Source organism: Amblyomma mixtum, chromosome 3, assembly GCF_055824585.1.
Source record: "Amblyomma mixtum isolate Tamu chromosome 3, ASM5582458v1, whole genome shotgun sequence".
Lineage (NCBI taxonomy): Eukaryota > Metazoa > Arthropoda > Arachnida > Ixodida > Ixodidae > Amblyomma > Amblyomma mixtum.
This window is the reverse complement of record NC_143014.1, coordinates 347,503,820-347,530,679: the sequence shown is the minus strand read 5'-3', so window position 1 is coordinate 347,530,679 and position 26,860 is coordinate 347,503,820. Positions and strand designations below refer to the sequence as shown.

General features: G+C 47.7%; 1 protein-coding gene across 1 annotated transcript in view; it reads left to right on the top strand.

Moving 5' to 3' along the window:
* The window catches only part of LOC149356276 (uncharacterized), a 110,852-nt gene extending 86,440 nt beyond the window's left edge, over positions 1-24,412 (top strand). Inside the window, exon 5 of the mRNA XM_089576296.1 lies at positions 23,788-24,412. Within this exon, the coding sequence (XP_089432422.1) occupies positions 23,788-23,931 (144 nt within the window). The 3' untranslated portion in view covers positions 23,932-24,412. The remainder of the gene's footprint in view (positions 1-23,787) is intronic.
* Positions 24,413-26,860: the final 2,448 nt, after the last annotated feature.

The window sequence follows — 26,860 nt, the reverse complement described above, 5'->3', positions numbered from 1 at the left end:
GACCCGCACACACAAGAACTTATTGATAAAGTGGAAGAAATACAAAACAGGGCAGTCCGCTTTGTATTTGGAAATTATTCCACGACACTCAGTATCTCAGAAAGCAAAAGGAATCTTCAGTGGCTAGAACTTAAAACTCGAAGAAGAAATCTGAGATCAAAATTTTTACATAACATTTTCTATTCCAAGAGTGGTATAAGATGGAACAAAATATTTGAAGCCGCCTTTCTATGTCTCGAAGCGAATTGCGACCACAACTTAAACCTTTATGAACTTCCTTTTAAAGGTGACGTACTCCGTTATTCGTTTTTTTCTGCGAACAGTTCGCGAATGGAATGCTTTGCCGCAACGTATTGTTAATGTTCTACCTAATGAAGCCTTTCTTCACGCGTTGATTTCTTTTTTTTTGAATGTGAAGTGCCCCCCTGCTGTAATGCCGAAAGGCGATGCAGGTACCAAATAAATAAATAAATAAATGAGAGACTGCTGTATCCGTCAGGTAAGCTGTACAGCTACATGAACAAACTAGAAAATATGTTCACGGAGTGTTTTTCCTGCAACGAGCTGCATTCGGACAGCATCATGGATGTACTCGGAGTAGTAAAAGAAAGGCTCTCGCAAGAAATCGGGTGCCCACAGCATGCCTCGCGTCTCTCGGCTAACGTTATCAGCTGTTATCTAACGACACGGTTGCATTTTTTGTCTGTTTGGGAAAGGAATGCTGGGGATCAGGGAAGCGAGAAAACGCTAAACATTTAAAGTTGAGCCGCTGCTCCTGAACCATACACGTCCTATAAATCGTGGTTTTCATGTGTTCAGAACTCCATGGTGCGGCCTCACTTCTTTCCTATTCAGTTTTCATGTCAATGTAAAAACTCCATATGCGCGAATAGCCATTTCATTTTACAGTTATTTGCGATACTTTATCTACATTGAACAAGCGCGAGTAGTGGAGAAAGTGCTGCTGCAAGCTTTTAAGCTATGTTGAACACAACAATTTAGGTAGCTCTGCTCCAGAAACGGTGTGAGCTGCAAATTCACGAGCCAAAAGAAATGCGCACAACGAAACGGCGCTGACAGCTACAGCTGTAGCCAAAGAAATACCAAGAACGTATGCATGTCCTTGCTCACTTCGTATACCTGAAGCCGTGAATAATAATCCCCAGTAAGCGGGGCTATTGGGCGCCGCAATCATTTTCATACAGGTGTGTATTCATGTAATTTCTGATCTGCGTTGCGGCAGGTACGTCGGAGAGGAGCCAGAAACGCGTTTGCGGTTCGAACACGGAAACCTGTTAGTTCATCGTGTGCTACCGGTAGCAGCATTATTTATTATTATATTCGACGTCTGTCTACCTGCTCCATGCAAGTCTAAGAAATGTGACTGAAGGCAGCGAGTTTTTCCAAGCCAGAGTGCCTCGAGAAAGTTGCTCAACCAGCAAAGCGCTACAGGGAAGTCGCCGGTGGCGCCACCCCGTGCGTGTAACATATACTGCGTCAGGGAAAGAGCCCCAGCGAGCCCACTAACCCCTTCTAGCTCAGTTTAGCTGGGTGCGCCACGGCGAAGCGGCGCAGGGATATGGCAGTGAGCCCACTTGAGAGTAAAGTGGTTGTCGGAGCAATGAAAAGCGTAGAGGGCGCTGGCCGTGCTGTCGCATCGGTCGCGGCGCGCAGGTAACACGCGCGGCGTCTGCTTCAGTGCTTCGTTTCGTGCGTTGGTTTCTGCCGAAACGCGTTGTTTTATGGTCTTGTCATGGTGAAACGTTTCTTAAAGAAAACTACGCAGACACGGTGGGTCAAGTGAGACGGGACATACTTGTAGCGCACCGCTATAGCGGTTGCAGGCCGTGCGAAGAAGCGCAATCCTTGTTTCGCACCGCTGGGAACTATCAACGTGAAGCGCAGCTGCGGTACACCAAAAAAGGAGATTGACAATTTCGTTAGGAATCGTTGGGCAGTTTACTGGTGATAAAGATCATCCTACACCACCCTTAGTTATGCCATAGTCCTTCAATGCTTTTCTCCGTAACGCCATGGGAGAGCTTCAAATGTTGACCGCCTTCCACGAGGCGGCGCTAAGAGTGCTGCGGGGGCAACGACGCGAGGAAGCGAGCGTCTCTACGGCCGCGAGTCAACGGGCGGAATTGGACTGCGGCGGTGCGGCAGCAACCATTTTCTGCTTTCAGTTTGCCTTCGTTTGCAAAATAAGTACAGTGCACGTGACGCGCAAGCGTGCGATGCCGAATACTTGCTGCGTGACAACCTGCCGCTCCGGCTACGGAGGTAAACAGGAAAAGGCCTCGCTGTTCTGTCTGCCGAGCGACGCCGAGCAGCGTAAAATATGGAAGCGGGCGATACCAAAGCGGTGGCTTTAGCTTCGACTCCAAGCATGTCCGTGTTTGCGAGAGGCATTTTGCCCCGCGGATTTAATTCGGCCTCACGAGTTCGTGATCAACGGAGGAGCAGTGCCGCCGCAACGAGAGAAGCTGAAACTCGGGCCTGGCGCCGTCCCACGGATATTCGAAGGCCTACCAGCGTACCTGTGCACGAATCTGTGACGATGCTGCATTTCAGACAGCTGTACTCTCAATGTGCTGATGGATTTTGGTGCGAAAGCACTACTTCACGGGGTCAAACCCAACCAAGAATCTTGTGGCGTCCCTGAATTTAAGGGTGCAGTAATAAAATAAATATTATCGCGACTGGAAATTTCGAATCCCCGGCGGCGCGAACGGATCAGCTTCGCGGTCAACTGCACAAGAGCGCTGTGCTATCCAGCCGATCACGCCTCGTGTTGTTGTTGTTGCCTAAAAAACGATGGCACGTACCCACGGTTCGAGATTGGCCAGGGTTTCGTGCAGATCCAAGCAGGGAAAAACTAAACTGCAACACACTCTCGCGCGGCGGGCATTGTACACTGTCGTCTTCATAAACTCCCACCTTCGGAACGAACACATCAGACCAGCTTAAGCTCGATCAGAGCTTAACTTCAGTCTAATATCGTCGCCAGATGTGCCGACGGCCCAAGAAAGCAAAACCATGAGCCAAACAGGCTGAACACATGAGTTCGCACGTCTGCTCGGTTTAACCACGTTAAACCCTTAGCGCTTTTTATTTTTTGTAGATGTTTCTCCGTGATTTCTATCATTGCTCATTTTTGGTGTATTGCGTGGCCGCTCACAGCTTGGCTCTTATTTTGGTAGCGCGAAGCCAGCACATGAACAACAAAAATTCACAATTTACTTACACTCGCCAGCGCCTGTGTAGTCACAGCGTGACAAAGTGTAAATAAATGGCATTGTAGGAAGAGTCTTCAGCAGCTGGCTTTGTCACCTCCGAAAGTGTCTGCAAAAAAAGAAAACTGAGGTAGCACCATCAAACTACCGGTGCATTCGTCATGTGATCGCTTTTGTAGCGCGCACTCCAGTTCTTAAAATGCCGCCGTAACGTCTTGTTTTCAGCATTACTGAGATTGCAGTATTTCTCACAAGGTAAACGCCAGCCTTAAACAGTCTCGTGCACTTAGATGAACGCGAGGACTCGGACGAGACAGGCGCAACGCAGACACATATAGATATGTTGCTGATCGCTACGCTAGATCTTCCAGAATGACGTTGTAGGCAAGTTGCGGTAAAAATGAATGCGAACGCTGGACCAATGTACAAAAATCGCTTTTTTGTAAAAAGCAACGAGAGAAAGCGCGTTAATTGTTTGCCAGAAAACAGCCGCTAACAAGGCTTACTAGCGGCTGTCGTCGATCGCACAGGGTTTTTAGTGTCTTGATGTTGCAACCAAGCTTTCACGTGATAACCAGCAAAGTAGCGTCCAGCCTGAGCCCAAATACCGATCCCCAGAGAGCACAAATACGAAGCAAATATGAGCCTGTTGGCCGACCCACCCACCCACCCACCCACCCACCCACCCACCCACCCACCAAGACCCACCCTGCGAAGGTCTTGTAAAAGATCGCATTATCAATAAATAAAAACAGCCGCTGCGAGAAGGGCTCGCGCAGCGACTTGGGCCCCCTCGCCGACAGCCGCACCGCTAGCGGCGCACGCTGTCCCTATATGAAACTTTGGCCGGAGTTTCGTGACCAGGTTATGATAATAATAGAAGCTATCAAATCGCATCACAAATATTAGTTTAACGTTTAAATTAAGCATTATGCAGTCGCCGTGTTCTTGAAAGTGATACTGTTCAATTCATAACTATAAAACATTACAAAGATATCGCTACAATTAAGCCTCAGGATGTTTCTCGCAGTTCGAACAGCAAATGTTTTTCGAGAAAACAGAATGCAGCCACTCGGATGGTGACTGCCATATACTCGCAGAATGCTGGTTTAGGTTTATGGTTTATGGGGTTTAACGTCCCAAAGCGACTAAGGCTATGAGAGACGCCGTAGTGGAGGGCTCCGGAAATTTCGACCACCTGGGGTTCTTTAACGTGCACTGACATCGCACAGTACACGGGCCTCTAGAATTTCTCCTCGAAAGAAATTTCAGCCGCCGCGGCCGGGATCGAACCCGCGTGTTTTGGGTCAGCAGCCGAGAACCATAACCACTGAGCCACCGCGGCGGCACTCGCAGAATGCATACGCACAGGCACAAAATTTAATCAAAGAATTTCGTTTACCATTCGCCAATACCACATATATGGGACAGCCTTTGCAGCTGGCGCTGTAGTAGTCAAAAGGCGAGTGTGAACTGCCTGTAGCAGTTAGGCTGTATCGTAATGCGTGTTGCCCTCGTATCCGGCAACCGGGCGCACAGACCCGGCCCTCGTTTCCAGGTCATTTTGGCGGTGAGCCGAGCGCCAACAGAATGTCCCAGCCCCAATGACTTGAAAATCAGGGAGATGCGCAGCTTCATACGGGCTTTAGTTAGCGGGCGCGTTGTGGGCCATATTTCTGCCGAATCGTGTTGTTTTGTTGTAGTGGCAGGGTGGTTTTGGTTTTTGGGGAATGGAAATGACGGAGTAACTGCCTCACATATCTCGATGGACAACCGAACCATGCCGTAAGGGAAGGGATAAAGGAGGGAGCGAAAAAATATTGGAAGGAAAAGGTGCCGTAGTTGAGGTCTCTGGAATAATTTCGACCACCTGGCGATCTTGAACGCGCACTGACATCGCACAAAACACCGGCGCCTTTAGCGTTTCGCCTCCATCGATACGCGCTCCCCGCGGTCTGGTACTCCGTCTGCTTTAACCACTGAGCCAACGCAGCTGGTAGTGACAGGGTCAGGGTGCAATGTGAACTGAAGGCAACGCCAGAGGTACGATAGGACAAGAGAGATGGTTCGTATTTCGTTACACAGAAAGCATAGCGTAGTAACAAGAGGACGAGGCGAGGACAGGACGAGCGCTGCTTTCAACAAATGTTTATTGCGGCTGCGGAGCGTATACAATATTTGTGTGTGTGTGCGTGCGCGTGCGTATATGCGTGTGTGTGTGTGTGTGTGTGTGTGTGTGTGTGTGTGTGTATATATATATATATAAATTTATACTTGTTAACGATACGTTGACTTGCTGACGATACGAACGTACTTGTTGACGATGGGTGCTTTAATACCAGGCAGGCGGGAAGGCAGACAAGGCCAGGCAAGATGAGGCAGCAATGGCGACCGATCCCCTGACTGCGCGAGCCCTACTTCGTCGTCGTAAGCTATGCGCCACCTGGCAATACTAGGTGGCATTATTCCCCCCTTATGAAAAAGAGCGCTGTCGACGAAACAAAAAATAAACAAAAAACGAGCAAAGTTCCGCAACTGAAGCGAGCCAAGACGTCAACACGTCTGCGTCACCGGGTATAGTACGGCTTAAGCCGCACAACGTGCACAATGTCAGAGCTGGGCTGTCGGCGTTGGGGTTGCGCAACACCGTCCGGAACCACTTCATAGTTAACCTCACTCACACGCCGTACCCCTCTGTAAGGGCCAAAATAGCGGCAGAGAAGTTTCTCACACAGGCCTTGGCGACGGACAGGAGTCCACACCCAGACTTGGTCACCGGGTTTGTAGTCCACCTGCCGGTGGCGAAGGTTGTAACGGCGCGCATCGGTGCTCTGCTGTTGCCCGATGTGCACGCGGGCCACCTGACGGGCTTCTTCAGCACGTTGGGCAAATTGTTGAGCGTTTGGGTCGAGTTGGTCATCCTCTGGGCACGGGAGCATGGCATCAAGCATGCTCTGGACTTCACGTACGTACACAAGGCGGAACGGAGTAAAGCGCGTAGTTTCATGCTGGGCGGTGTTGTAGGCGAAGGTGACATACGGCAGGACCTCATCCCAAGTTTTGTGTTGGACATCTACGTACATGGACAACATGTCCGCAAGGGTCCTGTTCAATCGTTCGGTCAAGCCATTGCTCTGCGGATGGTAGGCCGCGGTCTTGCGGAGCGTTGTGCAGCTCAGCCGAAAGATGTGGTTGATTAGCTGCGCTGTAAACGCCGTCCATCTGTCGGTAATCACGTGCGAAGGGGCGCCATGGTCTCGGCGTAGCGAGTCGAATAGTCGGTATCAAATATGATCCACTTATTGCCGACCTGCGACAAAGGGAAAGGGCCGAGGAGGTCCATGCCGATTTGGTCGAACGGAGCGCGAGGGGCTGTAACGGCTTTAGAAAACCAGCCGGCTTAAGTGGTGGCGTTTTCCGGCGCTTGCATTCTCGGCAGCTTTTAACGTAGCGTTTGACAGCAGCAGAAAGTCCAGGCCAGTAGTACATGTTCCGCACTCTGGCGAGCGTACGTGAAAAGCCCAAGTGGCCAGACGTGGGCTCATCGTGGCAGGCGAAAAGAACGTCAGCTCGGAGATCGACTGGAATGACGAGAAGGTAAGGTCTTTCATTGCGTCTCGAGTTCTTCTTGTAGAAGAGACCTTGCCGCAAACAGAAGGAGCCAAGACCTCGAGAGAAGTGGCGAGGTATAGCCGTATCGCTACCTTCAAGGCTGTCAATGAGAGGGCGAAGGTCCGCGTCCGCCCTCTGCCGGGTCAATAGGTCGGAGGCGGTGAGAGTACCAAGGAAGCCGTTGTCGTCATCGGATGTTGCGTCGCCAGGATCAACTGGTGCACGCGACAGTGTGTCGGCGTCTTCGTGTCTGCTGCCAGACTTGTAGACAATGGTGATGTCAAATTCCTAGAGCCGTAAGCGCCAGCGTGCGGCGTCCAGATGGGTCTCGCAAATTTGCCAGCCAGCATAAGCAGTGGTGATCGGTTACGACTTTGAATGGGCGGCCGTATAGATAAGGGCGAAACTTCATGGTGGCCCACACGACCGCAAGACATTCTTTTTCAGACGTAGAGTAATTGCTCTCGGCGCGGGAGAGAGTACGGCTAGCATAGGCGATAACCCTCTCTAGGCCCTCTTGGTGTTGAACAAGGACAGCGCCAAGACTTATGTTACTGGCGTCGGTGTGGATCTCGGTATCGGCATCTTCGTCAAAGTGCGCAAGAACGGGAGGTGTTTGAAGGCGCTGGCGGAGCGTAGAGAAAGCGGTCTGTTGCTCAGTGGTCCAGACAAAGGAGGTGGTATTCCTCGTGAGGTGCGTCAACGGCTCGGCAAACATGGAAGAGTCCACAATAAAGCGCCGATAATACGCACAGAGACCCAGGAAGCGCTGGACAGCTTTCTTGTCGGTTGGAACGGGAAAACGTGCGACGGCGGCAGTCTTTTCGGGGTCCGGCCGCACTCCCTCGGCGCTCACGAGACCCAGAAATTTGAGCTCTTCGTAACCGAAATGACACTTCTGGGGCTTCAGAGTAAGATCAGCGGAGCGGAGAGCTTCGAGGACAGCCCGCAGGCGCTGGAGATGTTGATCAAACGTTTCCGAAAAAACGACGACGTCGTCCAAGTAAACAAGACAGCTTTGCCACTTGAGGCCTGTGGGGACGGTGTCCATCATTCTTTGAAACATGTCCCCCGCAGGGGCGTCTGATTCATGCAGACGGTGGTGAGTTGCGACACGCAGGGGGATGATGGAGAGCAGTGCGCCGCCACGGACCCGAGCACCCGCGCTTAGCCGTGCGTGGCATCGCCGTGTCCGGGGAAAAGGGGATCCTGGTGGTTGAGCCGATGCTGAGAGTTCGGACCCTTAAGGCCCCTGGCAGAGGCAACACACCACTTTGGCCCCAGCTTCCCGTAGACGGCACCTCCGGCCTGACCCGACCGGGGGAAAGCGGCAGTCGCCTTTTCCTGTTCTTCTCTCCATCTTTCACTTTCCTATCTCCTTTCTTACAACTTTCCTGTATCCTCCTCCCTTCTTGGTTTTTTCCTTTTCTTCCTGGCGGCGAGGGTTAACCTTGTGTGACCAACTACCCTGAGTTGCGTCATATTTGGTTATAGTTAAGGTGTACAGCTGGCGTAGGCAGGACTTGCTTCTAAGTTCCTGTCGCGTCCCCTTGTTGGACTCCGTGGTGGGTGGCTGGCACCATGACCGAAGAAACTAAATTTTTTATGGCTCCCCCCTTTCCAAACCTGATCGCTCTCTCAAAAGAGGGCGGAACGAGGCAGCAGACTTTTTCGCGAAAAAGAAAGCAACTTTCACAAAATTTCATGTAATACACAGTAACTGTGAAATAAAGCAACCCCGAATTATATCCCCATTTCTTGTTACCAAATGCTTAACAGATACCTTAGGGCCTGGCTACAAGGTATCAAAAATGGCCAGCGGTGACCTACTCCTTGAACTACGCGAGAGCATCCAATGCTCGAACCTCGCAAACATTGCTTCTATAGGGGACATCTCTGCCTCCGTGGCTCCCCACCGATCTCTCAACGCAGTCAAAGGCGTCATCTCAGAGGCTGACTTTATCCACCTAACAAACTGAAATGCTTCAAGGACTCTCCGAACAAAATGTAATTGATGTCCACAGGATCAAAATCCGCAAACTTAACAAGGAAATAGATACTAAACACATGGTCCTTACATTCAACACCAGCAGCTTGCCCGAAACGATCGAAGTCGGATACTTGAAAGTCAACGTCAGGCACTACATACCCAATCCACGCCGATGTTTCAACTGTCAGAAGTTTGGCCATGGCTCACAGAGTTGCCGCGGCCGTAAAACTTGTGCGAAATGCGCTTCGAAGGACCACCCTTCTGAGGAATGTGACGAAGCCCTACGCTGCGCGAACTGTGAAGGAGACCACGCTGCATACTCCAGGGCGTGTCCGTCCTGGAAAAAAGAAAGAAATTATTACCATAAAGACCAAAGAAAACATTTCATTCAAAGAAGCGAGGAGGCGTTTTGCGCTAACCAATACATTTTCCTTCACAGCAAAACCAAACTTCGCTGATGTGGTGCGTAGGGGCGTAGCACCACACAGCACTCCGGCACCTGCCCAGGCCACTTCCATCGAGCCTGTGGCAGGGCCATCCACGCCCCAGGCAGGGACAACGAAGGCTGCTCTGCCAACTCCAAAGCAGGGAGTGCCGGCCCATGCGTCGGCATCCCGCAGGACTTCCCACCGTCGGGGGAGGCCTGACACCCACACACCCGCGGCTTCTCCGCGGTCGTCCAGCATCTCTTACGGGGTGATGGACGTAACCCCCAGCCCGCCTGCTTTACAGCGGCGGAACAGCTCTCTTGAGCGGAAAAAAGACAGGACCGTCATAACGGCCCCAGAACATAAGTAAACCCCTTGTCGTTCCTACCCCAAAACATAAACATGGCTTTTCTAGTTCAGTGGAACTGTAGAGGAATATTGACAAATAACGATGACATAAAAATATTTTAGGGTCAATCTAGGTCCACAACATATGAATATCCTGAAACATTATAAAACTTCTAGACGCGATCGTGAGCAGGCAAATAGACTATCTGGAGGCGTCGCGATTGTCGTTCAAAGTGGCGTCCCTGCTCAAGAAATCAAACTCAAAACAAAACTTGAAGCCGTTGCGGTCAGTGTCGTCAGCTATAAAACAATATCTGTCTGTTCTGTATATATTCCTCCACTTTTTACATGAAGAGTCCACAATCTACAAGAGCTAATAAATGAACTTCCAGAACCATATCTAGTACTTGGGGATTTTAACGCTCACTCTCCTTTTTGGGGAAGCGAGCGCTGTGACTCTAGGGGTCAAATAATCGAAGAGTTTATCCTCACAAACAATGTATGCCTTTTAAATACAGGAAAAGCCACATACTTCTCCCCTACCTCAGGGAAAATGTCCTGTTTAGATTTGTCGTTTAGTTCACCTTCTGTTTTCAACGATTTTAAATGGGACGTCATTGACAAACCCATATGGCAGCGATCACCTCCCTATATTAATCACTTTAACATCCCTACCGGAAATAATCCCCACAAGGCCACGGCGCTTGAAGCTCCACCTCGCGGACTGGTCACTATTTAGAGCAAAGGCAACTTTAGAAAATAGTTTCAGAAAATCTCACCATCGACCAGATAAATGAAAAGTTCACTAATTGTATCATAACTGCCGCACTCACAGCTATTCCTCAGTCGTCAGGAGTGGCGCGACAAAACCATAAAGTATGGTGGACAAAAGACTGTAAAGAAGCTGAAAAACAACAAAATAGAGCTTGGGGTAAATTCCGCAGGTATCCGACACATGAAAATCTTACATTTTAAACGCCCCGCCGCGGTGGCTCAGTGGTTACGGCGCTCGGCTGCTGACCCGAAAGACGCGGGTTCCATCCCGACTGCGGCGGCCGAATTTCGATGAAGGCGAAATTCTAGAAACCCGTGTACTGTGCGATGTCAGTGCACGTTAAAGAACCCCAGGTGGTCGAAATTTCCGGAGCCCTTCACTACGGCGTCTCTCATAGCCTAAGTTGTTTTGGGACGTTAAACCCCAATAAACCAAACCACTAAACCAAACCTTAAATTTTAAAAAGGCAAAAGCTAAAGCTCGGTATGTCCGTCGCAGTGCCGAAAAAGCATCGTGGCATAATTATGTTTCATCTATCAACAGTCAAATCCCACCTAAAAAAATGTGGAAGCAGGTTCGAATATTAAACGGCAACTTTTCACCATTCACAATTCCTTTTTTAACAACACCTGGCACACAAGCAAGCATAGAGGAACAGGCAGACATATTCGGGGAACATTTCGCTGCAGTTTCAAGTTCATCACACTATACACAGTCCTTTTTAAAATACAAAAACACGGTTGAAAAACAGGGGCTCCCAACAAGTTGAGGTGCAAATGAAAAATACAACAGTCTAATTACCCTCCAAGAAATCAATAGAGTACTATCTGCCGGCAAAAAAAGTGCTCCAGGACCCGACAAAATACATTACGAAATGCTTTCCCATCTTTCCGAGCCCGCCGTAGAAGCACTTTTAAGATTTTTTAACACAGTTTGGATAGCAGGTAAAATACCTGAAGCCTGGAGGAAAGCTATTATTGTACCGTTTCTTAAACCTAGTAAGCCCCCAACCTCTCCTAGCAGTTATAGATAGGGGTGTGCGAATATTCGAAATCTTCGAATATAATTCGAATATTATATTTTTAGTATTCGTATTCGATTCGAAATACAAGTATTCGTGTTGTCTCGAATATTCGACCCGACGCGAATATTCGTATCTTGCCGAATATTCATTGTGAGCACCGGCGTTCATTTCGGTCCGCAAGCCCTATCGACAAAGACATAACAACAGGGCGGTGCCCAGAGCACTGCGTATGGACCTTCAAGGGCCATGCCGTAGCTGACTGCGCTGGTGAGCTTCTTTGTGGCTATACCTGCGAAGCTGGTGTAGTCAGAGCTGTGCACGAAGTACCTCGACATACGTGCCAGTTCAGTGCCAAGTGAGAGGGCATTTTCTGTGGCTGGAGGAGTCGTTTCAGCTAGAAGAGAACTACTTCTGCCTGACCATGTGGAGCAGCGGGTTTTCCTTCACGACAACCTTTTATGTTCAGCCCAGCAACGCGCGTTCGTGCTCACGGCAAGCAATGCTGTGTACCAGCCATATTCTCTAATATTTCCACTCTTATAAGAATAATGTTCGAGACTTCGATACTTTTTGTCCAGCCACACACACCTTTTGCATTCATTTAATTATCGATAGGTGAACTGTGATGTTCTTGGGTGCTCAAATAAATGTTTTGTAGTGGTTAAATGCGTCTGTCCTTGATTATTCGATATTCGATTCGATATTCGGAGCCAAGTATTCGTATTCGATTCGTATTCGAAGAATTTGATATTCGCACACCCCTGGTTATAGAACAATACCTTAACCAGTTTCCTCGACAAATCCTTCGAAAGTGTCCTAAATATAAGACTAACCTTTGTTCTTCAATCCTGTGAACTTCTTGATATCCATCAGTGTGGATTTAAAAAGGGATATTCCACTACATATCACCTAGTCCGCCTTGGAAATACTGTCAGAGAAGCTTTTATACACAAACAACACTGTCTTAGCGCCTTTTTTGATTTAGAGAAAGCATATGATACTACCTGGAGGTTCGGGATTCTTCAAGACTTAGCTGAGCTTGGCATCCGTGGCAGAATGCTAAACTCCATTAAAGACTTTTTGACTAACCGTTCATTTAATGTCCGCCTAGGCTCAACCCTTTCGAGGAATTTTATTCAGGAAAATGGAGTGCCTCAAGGGTGCATTTTAAGCACAACTCTCTTCGTGGTAAAAATGAATTCTATTAAGAAAATAATCCCAAGGTCCATTATGTATTCAGTCTATGTTGACGATCTTCAGATAGCGTGCACATCCTCCAATATATCTACATGCGAAAGACAAGTACAGCTTACAGTCAACAAACTGGCAACATGGGCAAACAAGAATGGTTTCCAGTTCTCACCACAGAAAGCAGTAGCCTTACTTTTTTCACTCAAACGAGGCTTGCACACAGATCCCACATTACACCTAAACCAAACCGAACTGCCTTTAAAAAAAGCACACAAATTTCTAGGCATCACCTTCGACAAAAAACTTACTTTCCTGCCTCACATAAACGCACTGAAAAAGAAAGCATCGCTAGCACTAAACATACTGAAAGTCCTTTCACGCGAACACTGGGGTTCTGATCGGGTATGCCTTCTACACATTTATCGCTCTGTAGTACGTTCCGTTTTAGATTATGGTTGCATAGCGTATGGATCAGCAAGGCCGTCGTACTTGAAGTGACTGGACCCTGTGCACAATTTGGGTTTGCGTCTGTCAACTGGTGCTTACAGGACATCACCCATAAAGAGCCTGTACGTAGAAACCAATCAACCCCCACTTGCCGACAGAAGAACAATGCTCACATGCTCATACATTTTAAAGATCCGTTCCCAGCCTTTGGTGGGCTTGGTGGGCTTTCTTGTAGACAAACAACGCTTCTTCATTACCAATGGAGAAAGGGTGATTGCACTTCAAACGCAATAGCGTGCTCCTTTTAATTATGGCCGCGCCTGTACATTCGAGGAGGAAGCGAAGCACGGTTTGTATTCCAGCAGCAGTTGCTCCAAGGCCATTCGTTGCTCCCTAGACAGGTAGCAGTTTATGTCGACGTTTTCAAGGGAGGGTTCGCCAGTGCCGGCTGCCGCTGACGCAAAACAAACGGCAATATCGATAACAGGTTCGGCAGAAGCGATAGCAGTTCCTGCCAAAAGTTGCCGGTATTCATTAGAAAAATTTGTGACCAGGACCGCAGACCGGACACCACGAAGCGTTAGTAGACCGCGAGCAGCACGGATGCCTTCGGTAAGCAGGAGTGAATGGTTAGCCTCGGCAACTTGTTCTGCGTCGTGCAAGTCGTTGCAGGCCATTTCAACGAAAACACTGCTCCGTGGCGGCAACGTGACGCAGTCAGCAAAAACACGAAGGGTGGCACTGCGGTGGCAAGAGTTGGCGAGGTGGGCCGCTTTACTGGTCGAAAAGGTGGTGATTCGTTGGCGGAGGTCGATGACAGCACCATACTCCCGCAGAAAGTCAATGCCGATAATGAGATCGCGGGAGCAATTGCAGAGAACTACACAACTGACGACGAACGTAGATCCGTGAATCTGATCGCGAGCCGTGCAAATACCCGTTGGGGTAACGAGATGACCACTGGCAGTGCGGAGATGCACCACAGAACAAGGCGTAAGCACTTGTTTCAGAAGTCGCCAATTTATCACTCATAATTGAATAGTCGGCCCCGATGTCGACTAATGCACCGACCCTATGACCGTCGAGAAGAACAGGTATGCCCAAAGAAACGGAGCTGTCTAGGTCGGATGACGGTGCCATCTGTTCACGGTCGGAGCGTAGCGGCGGCGGCGGGAGATCTTCAGCGCAGCGACTCCCAGCGACCTCGCCCCCGAAGGTCGCTGGACTGTTTTCTCGGCGAGGGCTGGGCGAGCAACCCTGTGCCGCTCGCGAGGAGCTGTGCGGGTTCGGGGAAGAGCTCCTCGGAGAAGATGAGCGCGGCTGATTTGGCGCACGGGCTGAAATTCGCTGTTCCGCGATGAAGTCTTCAATGGCAGGGGGCCGGTGGCCAAACTGGGGTCTGTGCGGATCGGCTCGAAAGCCCTGCAGACCGAGGCGTCGATAAGAGCAATTGCGGTAGAGATGACCTGGTTCTCCGCAGTGAAAGCAGAGCGGCCGGTTGTCAGGTGTGCGCCAGACATCAGCCTTCCGCAAGTGCGCTCGGCGATCGTCGAAATACGGCACTGGTGGCACTGAGGACAGCGGTACAGGAGGCTTTACTGGAAACGCGGTGGCGAAGCGGCAGCCGGGTGCCTCGCAACTTCGGCATAGGTGGGGCGGCTGTAGTCTCCCGGCAGAGGTGGTGTTTCGACGGTAGGATACCTGAACGCCTGTTGCACCTCCTCGCGAACATGAGCGGAAATCGAACCAAGCGCAGACTGCGAAGGGCCGGAAAGTTTGAGGACCTCTGCACGCACGATGATGCGAATCAGTTCGCACAAATCGTCAGGGTGGCTCCCGGCGGTGGCAAACGATTCGGTGACTGCAGCAGCATGCACGGGCCGGTTGTAAGTCGCAGAACGTTGTTGAAGAACCTTTTCCATCGTCGTGGCCTCGGCAAGGAATGCAGCGATGGTCGATGGTGGGCGGCGCACGAGGCCTGCGAAGAACTGTTCTTTGACGCCACGCACCAAATTCCGCAGTTTCTTTTCTTCGGGCATGGCCGGATCAGCTCTCCTAAAGAGGCGCGTCATGTCCTCGACGTACATCTGAACGCTTTCGCTCGGCAGCTGGATGCGGGATTGTAGTGCTCGCTCAGCTCGTTCGCGACGATCTACACTGGTGTAGGCCTCCAGCACCCGACGACGGAACTCATGCCACGAGATTAAAACGACCTCTCGGTTGTCAAACCGGGTGCGAGCACCATCCTCGAGGCTGAAGTAAACGTTCCGGAGTTTGGCTGCGTCGACCCATTGGTTAAACGCAGGTACGCGTTCAAAGTGAAGGAGCCAGTCCTCCAAATCCTCAAAAAGTTCCCCACGGAACGTCTTGGGAATCCGCGGAGTCTGCAAGGTGCAGTGTGATGGCGCGGCAGCGGCGGTTTGCAGAGGAGGAGGAGCTGCTGTCGCCATGGCGCCGCTCTCTAATGATCCAACCTCAGAAGGCAGTCCCTGGATCCTCCGACTGAAGCGATGTACCGGGGTGTCAAGCGGTACCGGGCTGGCGCGACGGCTGCCTGGAGGGGTCTCTTGCATGGGCTAACGGGTACCCGGCACACTCCACCAGACTGTAACGTACTTGTTGACGATGGGTGCTTTCATACCAGACAGGCGGGATATATATGTATATATATATGTATATATTTGTTTATTTTATTTTGACAGAACTGGGTACAATGGAAGACCGAATAACACATGGGTTTAAAGAACTGCCAAAGTCGACGAGGCAAAAGGCGTTTAATGCACGCCTGACGAGGCCTCGTCTTCGGAATATTGCATCAGGGCAGACAAGTGGCCGGTCACGCCAAGAACAAGAAAAAATAGAGGCAGCAAAACTGTACAGTTACAAAACAATCAGAAAGATGCGGTACAAGACGTCATTATTAGAAACATCAATCACTGAGCAGGTAGAATACAATGCAAAGGCACAACTCAAGATACAATACAATACCATATAAAAAACAAATAAAAACAAATCAAAACCGCATACGTGAAGACAGGGTAGTTATGTTTTATCTAGTAAAAAAGTTTTAACCTGTCTTTTAAAACTGTTTACAGAGTTGGAGTTGCAGACTATTTGATGAATTTCCTGAAACATGTTTAAAAGTGCAGGGATTTGAAAGTTAACCGACTGCTTCCCATAAGATGTTCTGATCAGGTTTGAAGTAAACATTACATTTCTCAACTCGTTGCCACAGTCAGCGCGTTCATATGTTGCGAAAAAGCCTGGTTGATCACGTTTGATTTCGTTGTATATTCTGAGTGCTAGTTCTTGGCGAAATATGTTAGTAAATGCAAAAATCTTGTTTCCATAGAAAATTTTTTGAGTATGTTCACGTGCTGATAAGTTTTCAATAAATCTAATCGCTTTCTTCTGCATGATATGAAGCCGTTCAAGATTGCCCTTTGAAGTCGTGCCCCATACCAATACGCAGCAGTGTAGTCGTGAGTAGATCATTGCATAGTACAAAAATGTCGCTTGAACCACGTGGGCAATATTTACCTGAATTTGTTTAGGATACCTAAGGTTTTCGATATATTGGTGCAGATGCTATCGATGTGTGGTGTCCTGTTAAGGTTTTCGTGAAAGATCACGTCTGCAAATTTCTGCTTGTTTACTTGCGTTATCACTTTTTTCTGATATTCCAGCTTTAGATAACATTCTGCTGCCTTATTTTTGGGTCGAAATATTATGTAGTTTGTTTTTTCTGTGTTGAGGACTAGCTGATTGTGGTATAACCAGTTAGACAATTGTTCATGCCATGTATTTGCTTCTGTTATTATGCTGATTAAGTCGGTTCCTTGAAAAAAAGATATTTGCGTCATCAGCGTATAAGATATCAGGAGTTCGAGGAATACATACAATATCATTAATATAGAGAATAAATAAAAGGGGACCTAAGATAGATGCCCGCGGGACACCTACTGTATCAGTTTAGACGTTGATGTGAAGCTATTGATTTTTACAAAGTGGTAACGGTTATCTAAGTAACTTTTAATTAAGTCAAGCGCGATTCCACGAATGCCATAGTTATAAAGTTTATTATATAACATATCATGTTTAATCGAGTCAAAAGCTTTCCTAAAATCTAAGAATATGCCTATGATGTACATCTTATTCTCAATATTAGTGATTATTTTTTCTTTGATGTTCAGCAAGGCAGATTGAACTGTTTTTCCTTTCTGAAAACCATACTGTTGTTTTGCTATTATGTCTTTCTTTGATAAGAATCTGTACAGCCTATTATTTATAACGTACTCAGGTACACCCTCCCACTTTTTTAACCTGAACGCGCGAGCGTCGACTGCCCGGCGCTGCGGTGCCGGAAGAAGAAAGAGAGGAGAAGGCCTGCGAGGGCAACGGCACGCCCACAATTCATGCTGCTGGACTGAGGGTCGTCTGCTAGGCTGTTCTGATTAGTGCGAAGCAACCCCTGCCCATCATCGGCTGTTATGCATCGGAGCCCCAAGAAGCTGCGAGCGATTGATTTATCCGCTGCATGTAGCGTGGGTGATTCTGGAAAGAGCATATACTTGGGAACAGCCTCGCATGCCCAAGAAACCAGTTGCAATCGTTGCTTAAAAAAAACTGACAGAAGAGGACCCTCGCTATTGACGTTTTAATTTCGCTATCTAAAGCAAATGCTCTCGAGACGCTACCCGCAAATGAAACAGGGGTCTAGAGTCGTGTCTGGAACGCTACGCGTTTGCACCATCCCAGAGACATATACACGCATCAGACAGAACACGAAACAAACGCCCTCAGAACTCGGCCACAAAAATTGCTTCGCAGGGATTGCTTCGCACGTAACAGAAGAGCCGAGCAGACGACGATAGCTGCAGCGACATGATCGGCGCGCATGCTCGTCCCCTCTCCCGTTTTCCGCTCTGCTTCGCCTATGCACCGCTGCACCAGGCAGTCGACGCTCGCGCGTTCAGGTTAAAAAAGTGGGAGGGTGTACCTTATAACGTACTCAGGTATTGCACAGACGCGGGTAATTTTCATGCAGTCTGGGAATATACCATGCCGCATTATGTTGTTGCAAATATGGGAAAGGGGCACGCAAAGAATGTCAGATACTGCTTTCACTGGTCGGACAGCAATGTCATCATAACCACAAGCAGAAGAATCTTTCATATTTTTTATCACTCCTTAAATTTCATCTGGTGTGGTTGGCGTCAAAAAAATTGAATCTATTTTAGTATTACTTAGATTTAGGTATGAACTGACCGAGCTGCTGCGAGATGCACCAGCTGTAAGAAAATGATTGTTAAATAGATTTGCTAGTGACTCACCGGCGTGACTTGTGCCATCTACGACTAACTCATGGGGTATAGTGTCAATTCTCTGCGAAAGAATTGAGTCGAACAAGGTCCATGCCTTTTGAGGGCAGTTGTACACTGCCGTAAACTTGTTCATGTAATACGCTGGGCGAGCTTTCTTTAGTTCACCACTTAACTTATTTCGCAGTTGTTTATATTCTGACAGTTTATTTATATCTCTAGTCTTAATAAACGTGTTGAACAAGTCATTTCGGGCATTTATCTTATTTAATAAATCGTTAGTGATCCAAGGCTTTCTTGCATGCCTTGGTTTTTTCAGAATTCTTGCAGGGAAAGCATCATAATATTGTCGAGTTACCGCAGTTAGAAAGCAGTATCGTTAGGATGTGCAAAATTTAAAACATTTTCCCAAGTTAAACTACTTAAAAGATCACGAAAACGAGCTATTCCAGCTGCACTGACATGTCTACGGGGCGGAGTTTCCTGGTGTGACTGAGGTTATGGTGTTATCGGCAGGAAGCAAAATATTGGCATGTGGTCACTGATGCCTGTTGTCAGAACTCCAGAGCGCACGCCATTGTCATGGCAACTTGTCAAACACAAATCAATTAATGTCTGGCTATCTGCAGTCACACGAGTAGGTATGCTGATAACATTTATTAGACCGGTCGAGTGTTTTAAATCCTGAAACTTACTGGAACACAAATCAGAGGAAAGCAAATTAATATTAAAATCTCCCAAAATGACTATTGGGGACTTGAAGGATAACAAATGCTCACAAAGGTCTTCGAAAAAATCTAAATGCAGACAAGCATCCTGAAGGTGGCCTGTACAACCGTTACAGCAAACGCTTGACACTTGACTGCGAGGGATTCATAGTTGTCCGTAATAGCAGAGTACTCTTGGATGATACTGTAAATATGGTGTTTACTGATGTAGAGCGCCACGCCTCCACCGCGTCGGTTACATCGACCAAGCGATTCATAATTAGTTATCAAGCTTCACTGCATGCTGTTGATCACTGAACCAAGTTTCCGAAAATGAAAGTACCGTAAATTCATGATTTAACGTTGCCAGGTACGCACAAACGTCAGGATACTTGTCTCGCAAGCTTGTTGCGTTAAGATGAAAAAAAAAGGATGCTGTTTTTTTCAGCGCTTGTGTTTCCTTGACTATGTTGGCAAAAGTGATAGCGCTATGATAACCGCAGTTTGGGGTGTAAGCAGCCATGAAAAAGAAAAGCCAGAATCAGAGCGCACGTGCTCAGCTACACCATTTTCGCTAGGTCATCTTCAGTTCTGATCTGGATAGCGTTGTCGCCTTCTTTCTTGCGCACAAGGATTCTGCCATTCTTTTGCCAGACAAACTTATAGGAACGCTCGAGTGCCTTCGATTTTGTCACCCGCAGCAATTTCTTGTTCAGAGGAGTTAGATTGTCAAGGAAACGAACGCCGGGAACATTAGTTACTAGATGTGTCTTTTGCTCGGTCCACTGCTCCTTGGTTGTACGCGAAGAAAAGCGTATCATGATTGCGGGAGTGTTTTCAACCCTTGCAGGCAGCCTATGTACTGCTTCTACATCTTTCGCGGTTAGCTCTGGGATGTTGAGTTTGCGTGCAACGTTATTTAGTTTCACGAGGAAGTTTTCGCCCTCATTTTTTTAAATACCGTGAACCTCCAAGTTTTGTCTGCGGCTGTATTGGTCAAGGTCATTAAGTTCCTTCCTCAGTTTCTTAACTTCTTCGATCGATGTTTCCGTTTCGACTTTCTGCATTCTATCTTTTAACTCGGAGATTTCCTGTCCCTAGGTAGTCACCAGTGTAAGTAGGGTATCATACTTAGAGGACAAAAACTATACTGTTTTTTCAATGTTTTTCAGTTTCTTTCACAGACTACAGGTCCTCTATTTTGTCAAGAAGTGATAGGAGCAAGGCAATCCATTTGTTCATAATAGTCAGCTTAGCTCCGACATCAAACTTTGCTCAGGCTTCATTTTCCCGGAGCTGTGACTGCCCCGGAGTTTAGAGGCTTTACAAGTAGGACACAGCCATGTTTTGTCAATCTCTGGTTTGGATTTTACCGCTGCCTCTCCCACTCCCGAGCAATTACCAGCATGATAGGAGAATCCACACTCGGAACAAGTCAGGACAAGGGACATCGCCGCGGTGGCTCAGTGGTTATGGTGCTCGGCTGCTGACCCGAAAGACGCGGGTTCGATCCCGGCTGCGGCGGATTTCTTTGGAGGAGAAATTCTAGAGGCCCGTGTACTGTGCGATGTCAGTGCACGTTAAAGAACCCCAGGTGGTCGAAATTTCCAGAGCCCTCCACTACGGCGCCTCTCATAGCCTTAGTCGCTTTGGGACGTTAAACCCCATAAACCAAACCAATCAGGACAAGGGAGTCTTCCGTGATTGCTTCCTGGCATGCTAAGCTAATATCTTTCTCCATTTAAATAGTAAGGCAAAAGCACAAACAGCAGCAGCGGGAGTAGCAGTATGGAATAGCTGAAGCACAGAAAAAGAAATTTTACTATACTAACCTGCAAAGCAGGGGATGAGAAGTTAGCTGTGCGTCGGCCAGCCACTGCCTACCGCTGCTGCTGCGTGCAATAATGCCAGGCTTGACGGGGTGTCTCTTCTTATAGCGGCAGTGCGGTTACGTAGGCGTTGATTGTCCGGCAGATTGACGTGCTGTTGGGCAGGGCAGGGGTTCGTCCACGTGATGCTTGCTTCAGGCTGTTGATCAGATTGCAGATCTGCAGCAGGGGACGAGAAGTTAGCTGTGCGTCGGCCAGCCACTGCCTACCGCTGGTGCTGCGTGCAATAACTTTACTGTACAATACTATACAATACAATTTACTATACAATACTGTATTGTATGGTGAAGACTTGAAAAATTTTCTCGCCTCAACCGCTGGCTCGTTTACGCTTAAACTGCGCACATAACTTGAGTATTGCGGTAACTTTAGTCTCGGAGTAAGTTTGTCGAGTGCTTACCTGGTTGAGCCGCGCGTGATGCAAATTCGTAATCGTCTGCCTCGAAATAGACGAACCGAAAGTCGCAACTCTGGGCTTTCGCCGAAGGGCGTCAACGGCACCATCTGTTGTTTGCAAAAGAAAGCGCCACGACGTGAAGGGCGCCGGGGTCAGCATTACAAGCTGCGCAGGTCTTTTGTTGGCGCCACTGCCGCCCTTCGCGGCAATCCGGCGCTGGCGGCTTTCAGTGCGTCGATCTCGGCGCAGACGATTACAGAGTTGCATCATTCGCGACTGAATCACGTATCATTGTAAAACTTGCTACGAGAAAAGAGCTGCCACAATACGCAAGCTGTATGCTCAGTTTTACCGCAAAGGAGCCAGCGCGGTTGAGGCGAGGAGTTTTTTTGAAGTCTGCATGATAAAGATGCCCAATACTGTATACATACGCATCTGGTTCGCAATCAGTTCAAAAATTAAATTCCCACAATACGTTCAGAATATTGCATGCCATTTCACGGCAGCTTAACCGCATTCGGTATTACTGCGCTGTTCTTAGCTGTCTTCCTGCGCACGTTTTCCTTTCGCGACCATCCCCACTTTTAGAGAACTACGAGTGTAGGCGCGAACCACCACGGTCTGATATATTAGAAGCCGCTTGTGGTACTTGAAGGACTATAGACGCCAAATTTTTGCTCGCGTGGTTTCTTCTTTCAGACGTTGCTTTAGACATTGGCCTACCTTGAGCAAACCTATTTAGGACACTGTTTCAGTTTCAACTGCCGAATGATAGTTGTGACGTGTAGTTGATGTTTAAGCCAGGTGAGGAATGAAAAGCCTGCTGTATAACTGCTGATAGGGCGTTTTTTGTCATCCCTGGTCTTGAAAGAAGCTGGCTTAAGTGTTGTAGTCAGTGAAAAGTACGTATGAAAGATTATATTAGCGTTTTTCTAGTGCATCACATGGCCTAAACATATGACACGACACAACATGGAGGTTCGGTATTCTTCGTGACCTGGCAGAGATTGGCATCCGCGGGAGGATGGTAAAATGTTTGAGCGACTTTTTGTCCAACCGTTCATTCGAAGTTCGTCTCGGTGTTGCCCTATAAAATAATTTCACTCAGGAGAATGGTGTGCCTCAGGGATGCATTTTAAGTACTACAGTGTTCATAGTAAAAAGGAATTCCTTAGCCAACACAATTGTACAGTCCATTATGTACCCAATCTACGTCCATGACCTTCAGATTGCATGCACATCTTCTAGCTTATCAACTTGTGAGAGACAAATACAACTCACCATAAACAAATTAGCAATTTGGGCTGACAGGAACGGTTTTAGGTTTTCCCCGCAAAAAACAGTTGCTGTTCTTTTCTCGCTCCAAAGAGGACTACAGATTGATCCCACCCTCCACTTAAATGAAGCCGTACTTGCAGTAAAACAAGAACACAAATTTTTAGGCCTAACTTTTGATAAAAAGCTCACATTCCTACCGCAGATAAACACCTTTAAAAAGAAAGTAACCCAATCCCTGATTATACTGTCACGAAAACGCTGGGGGTCTGTTAGGGTGTGCCTATTGCACATCTATCGGTCAGTAGTGCGCTCTTCCTTAGACTATGGATGCGTAGTATATGGCTCGGCGAGGCCATCGTACCTTACACTGCTGGAGCAGAGCAGAATGGTGGGCCTGTTGGTATGGCGTGTGAAATAAGAAAACCAGCCAAAAAAGACGAACACACAAGGAGAGAACACAGGGCAAAGGCTTGACCAACTGAATTCTGTATTGATTGAATTCTGTAGCCACCAGGAACAATTTATATAGGTGGTTCTGTGTCGTCTCCGCATTGAACATACGCACATTACGCATAATTTCTTACTGACGGAAAAAGACGGACCTCTGTGAGAGATGTGGAGACGAGCTCAAAATAAACCCTATTTTATTCTCCAGTTCCGAACTCGGAAAATTAAGAAAAAAGCACTTCAGCAAGTTTTATATTGAATGCATTCCTTTACGTCCAACCCTGCTCTTAGGAGAAAATGTCATTGTTAACGTGTCTTGTTTTTTAAGGTTTTCAAAAGAAGCAGGTGTTGTTGAGAAACCAAATTTTGATACACTGCTCCGCGTTTGTATATGATGCACTTAAGCCATTTTCTCATTCTTGAGACCACTTTTTTCGCTCTAGGAATACTGTCTGCTCGCATAATTAGGTGAGCAACGTCAACACTTCAGGCACGTTTAAGACGCCAACCGGTGACGCAAAAAATCAATATAGCCGCCGGTCACAGTCGACCAATAGGAACGGGGCAAATGAGAGCGTTTTTGTTTTGGACTGAGAGCGACTCGTAATTCGGCTCCAGGACTGGCGGCTGCGGGCGTTGCGAACGCGCACCGCCTGCATTATTTCGGTCCGAGTGCAAAGGTGTCAAATCTTCGCAGGGTGCCTTCGTGTTCTTCGCCTTCACGCGGCTGGCCCTGCGGCACCGGCTTGCCTCCTGGCTTCAAGCGGGCCGCAGCAAGGAATCCTCCTCTCGGCGAACCATCGTCTCCGCGGCCACCACACTTACTGTGCGTTCGCTATAGCGGCAGTTTTTAATGTAATGTTCTGTAGGCTTTTAGACACTTCTAATTCAAACTAAATTAAGTTTTAGCGCTTTTAGGCATTTTACCACCTGAACCATGGTGAAGCATTGCTCACTGCCTGGCTCGGCAGTTTTTAATGTAATGTTCTGAAGGTTTTTAGGCACTTCTTATTCAAACCAAATTTAGTTTTAGCGCTTTTAGGCATTTTACCACCTGAACCACGGTGAAGTATTGGTCACTGCCTGGCTTTGTTCAACACTTTCAAATGTACTCAGCAGTTGCCTTTACTTAGATTTCTTCCTACTAGAAAATGAATTGTTCTCCTGTGTGCGTCATTAGACTAAGCAGTACCCCAAACTTCAAAGCAAAACGTCCATGGCGACCTTCTAAAGCAATCCTGCCAGTTGGAATAACATGGGAGCCTCTTTTATCATGTCGCGCATCAATGGCTACTGCGATTTATAAAGACTCCTTGCAGGTTGTAGACGCGGAAGTTGTGTAATGAACTTAATAAATCCTTAGCACTGAAGTTTTGACCCTGTGAGAACTACTGGCGCAGCCGTGTAAGAATATCTCGCCAGTAGGTTTCTTCTGTTACTCTGTATTGCAGGAAGAATGCAACTAAAGGGAAGAAATGTCAATTATACCGTGAGGAAACGAGACCTATTCATATTTAGCACTGTAAAAATTACACGTGACATTATCCTTTCCTCACAGCGTGCTGCTACATCGCGCAAGAGCCGCTTAGACAGCCCAACAACACGAGCGCCTCACCTATCCTGTAGCGCTGCTAGCCTCACCTGTCGGAGGTACAGCCTCACGCAGTGCTATCGCACGCAGAAGGGAGGGGTCTCTCCTCCTCCTCATTGGGCTCCTTCCTCTCGGGTGGAAGGAGCGGAGAAGGGGTTCCGGGTGCCTGTGGGTTCATGTTGGAAGAGTAGCAGGAATGGTGCCAGTGGGAGTGTGACCCTGATTGTTCTTTTATGCTTGGCTCGGTCACATGGTTGTGCAGAAAACTCAACTATTTTAAGGTGTCGCTGTGGTGGAGCAATCGCCGGCATATTTACCGCAAGGCTAATCCTACCTCCAGCCAACATCAGCCTCTTTACCGAATGGTTTTCCCGAATGGAGATGGAGAAGTCGGGGCTTCTATCACCATCAATCGTGCTGATCCAGGGCCCACATTATGACCATTTACACTGACAGCGCAGTGACTAGGCCATTAGCACTGGAGTAGCGCATGCTGGCGCGCCAGGAAAACTGCGGCTTGATAGGTGAGGAGGCGCCGTTTGGAGAAAAAGCTGGCCCTGCGACTGACACAACTTTCACTTGTAAGAGAGCGAAAAAATTGTTACATTTCATTGTTCTGTCCATTAGATGTCTGCTATTCCAGGTACGAAATTCATTAGCGAGTAGGGCCGCTCGCCCCTCGTAAAGCGAGAGATTTTAGAAAAACTATGCTGTACCTCATTGTACCACAAGCCAAAGAAATCTAGGGTTGAAATCCGTCGCTTAGATAACGACTGATTTTTACAGATAATTGCCACCAGGCTAATTAATGCGCTTGGAGCCACCTAGGTTTTCCATAGCTTACCACCTAGGTGGTAAGCTCTGAACATACTAAACAAAATCAAAAATATTGCCCCAAGACACGAAGCGCTACCACCGTGGTACACTCTCCCCACAGTGTGTGACGTCACACTAACACGCCTCAGGAAAACCTGTACACCACACGACCATATAATACAAGAATATCTAGCACTACAACGAAAATACAGAAATTATACTGCCTTTTATACTGATGGGTCAAAAACTCATGCTCATGTAGGAAGCGCAGTAATACAAGGAAAAAATGAAAATGCAGTACGACTGCCCTCATGTGCTACAGTTTTCACCGCGGAGTGTTATGCTATTAGTGTTGCGGTACAGAAAATAACAAATGAAAACATCAAAAACAACACCATTTATACAGATTCACTGAGCGTCCTTACAGCATTAAACTCCAAAAATGCCACGGAGCCACTGATTGGAAGCATCATACACAATATAGTAAAGGTCACAACACAAAAACATGTTATAAAATTCTGCTGGGTTCCCAGTCACATTGGCATTAGGGACAATGAGAGAGCCGACATGTGTGCTGCACAAACCAGAACCATGGAAATAAAACATGTGAATTTGCCTCCTAGAGATTACATGAAGTTAGTGCATAGCAGACTAAGAGCCAAGTGGCAAGCTTCTTGGGAAAATGAAGGACACAACAAGCTGCATACCATAAAGCCCATTTTAAAAGAATGGAAATCATGCCGCCAAAAGAGCGTTTTATCGAAGTAATTTTATGTCATTTACGCATAGGTCACACACATCACCCATAACTTCTTATTAACAGAAAAAAGACAAACCTCTGTGTGAAATGTGTGGTGAGGAGCTCACAGTAAACCACATTTTAATTTCTTGTTCGCGTCTCGAAGAACTTAGAAAAAAAATTTTTACGGTATTTTACAATGAACACATTCCATTTCATCCCGCATTGCTTTTAGGCGAGCAAACACTTGTCGAGTTTTCACTTGTTTGTAAGTTTCTAAAGAAAGCCAATGTTTTAAATCTATTATAATGTAACCTCTGTACACTTGATATAACATCATCTACCTTGTGTTCGGCGCATGATAGCCATAGTTGCTTATGCGCCATAAAACCCCATATAACTAACTAACTAACTACCAAAAAAAAGGTTTGATGTGAACGGCCTTTCGAATTTTGAGGCGATAGTTTGACTACGCCAGTCACTTGGCCTCGTAGAGCGCGGTCGCTCATCGGCCGTATGCCCGTGGCTGCAGCTGAGCGCCGGAGCCGCCGCAAGAGCCGTTGCCTAGCAACCGCCGCTGTGGACGTCCGAAGCGCACCGTACAGGAAGGGAGGACGTGGGAGT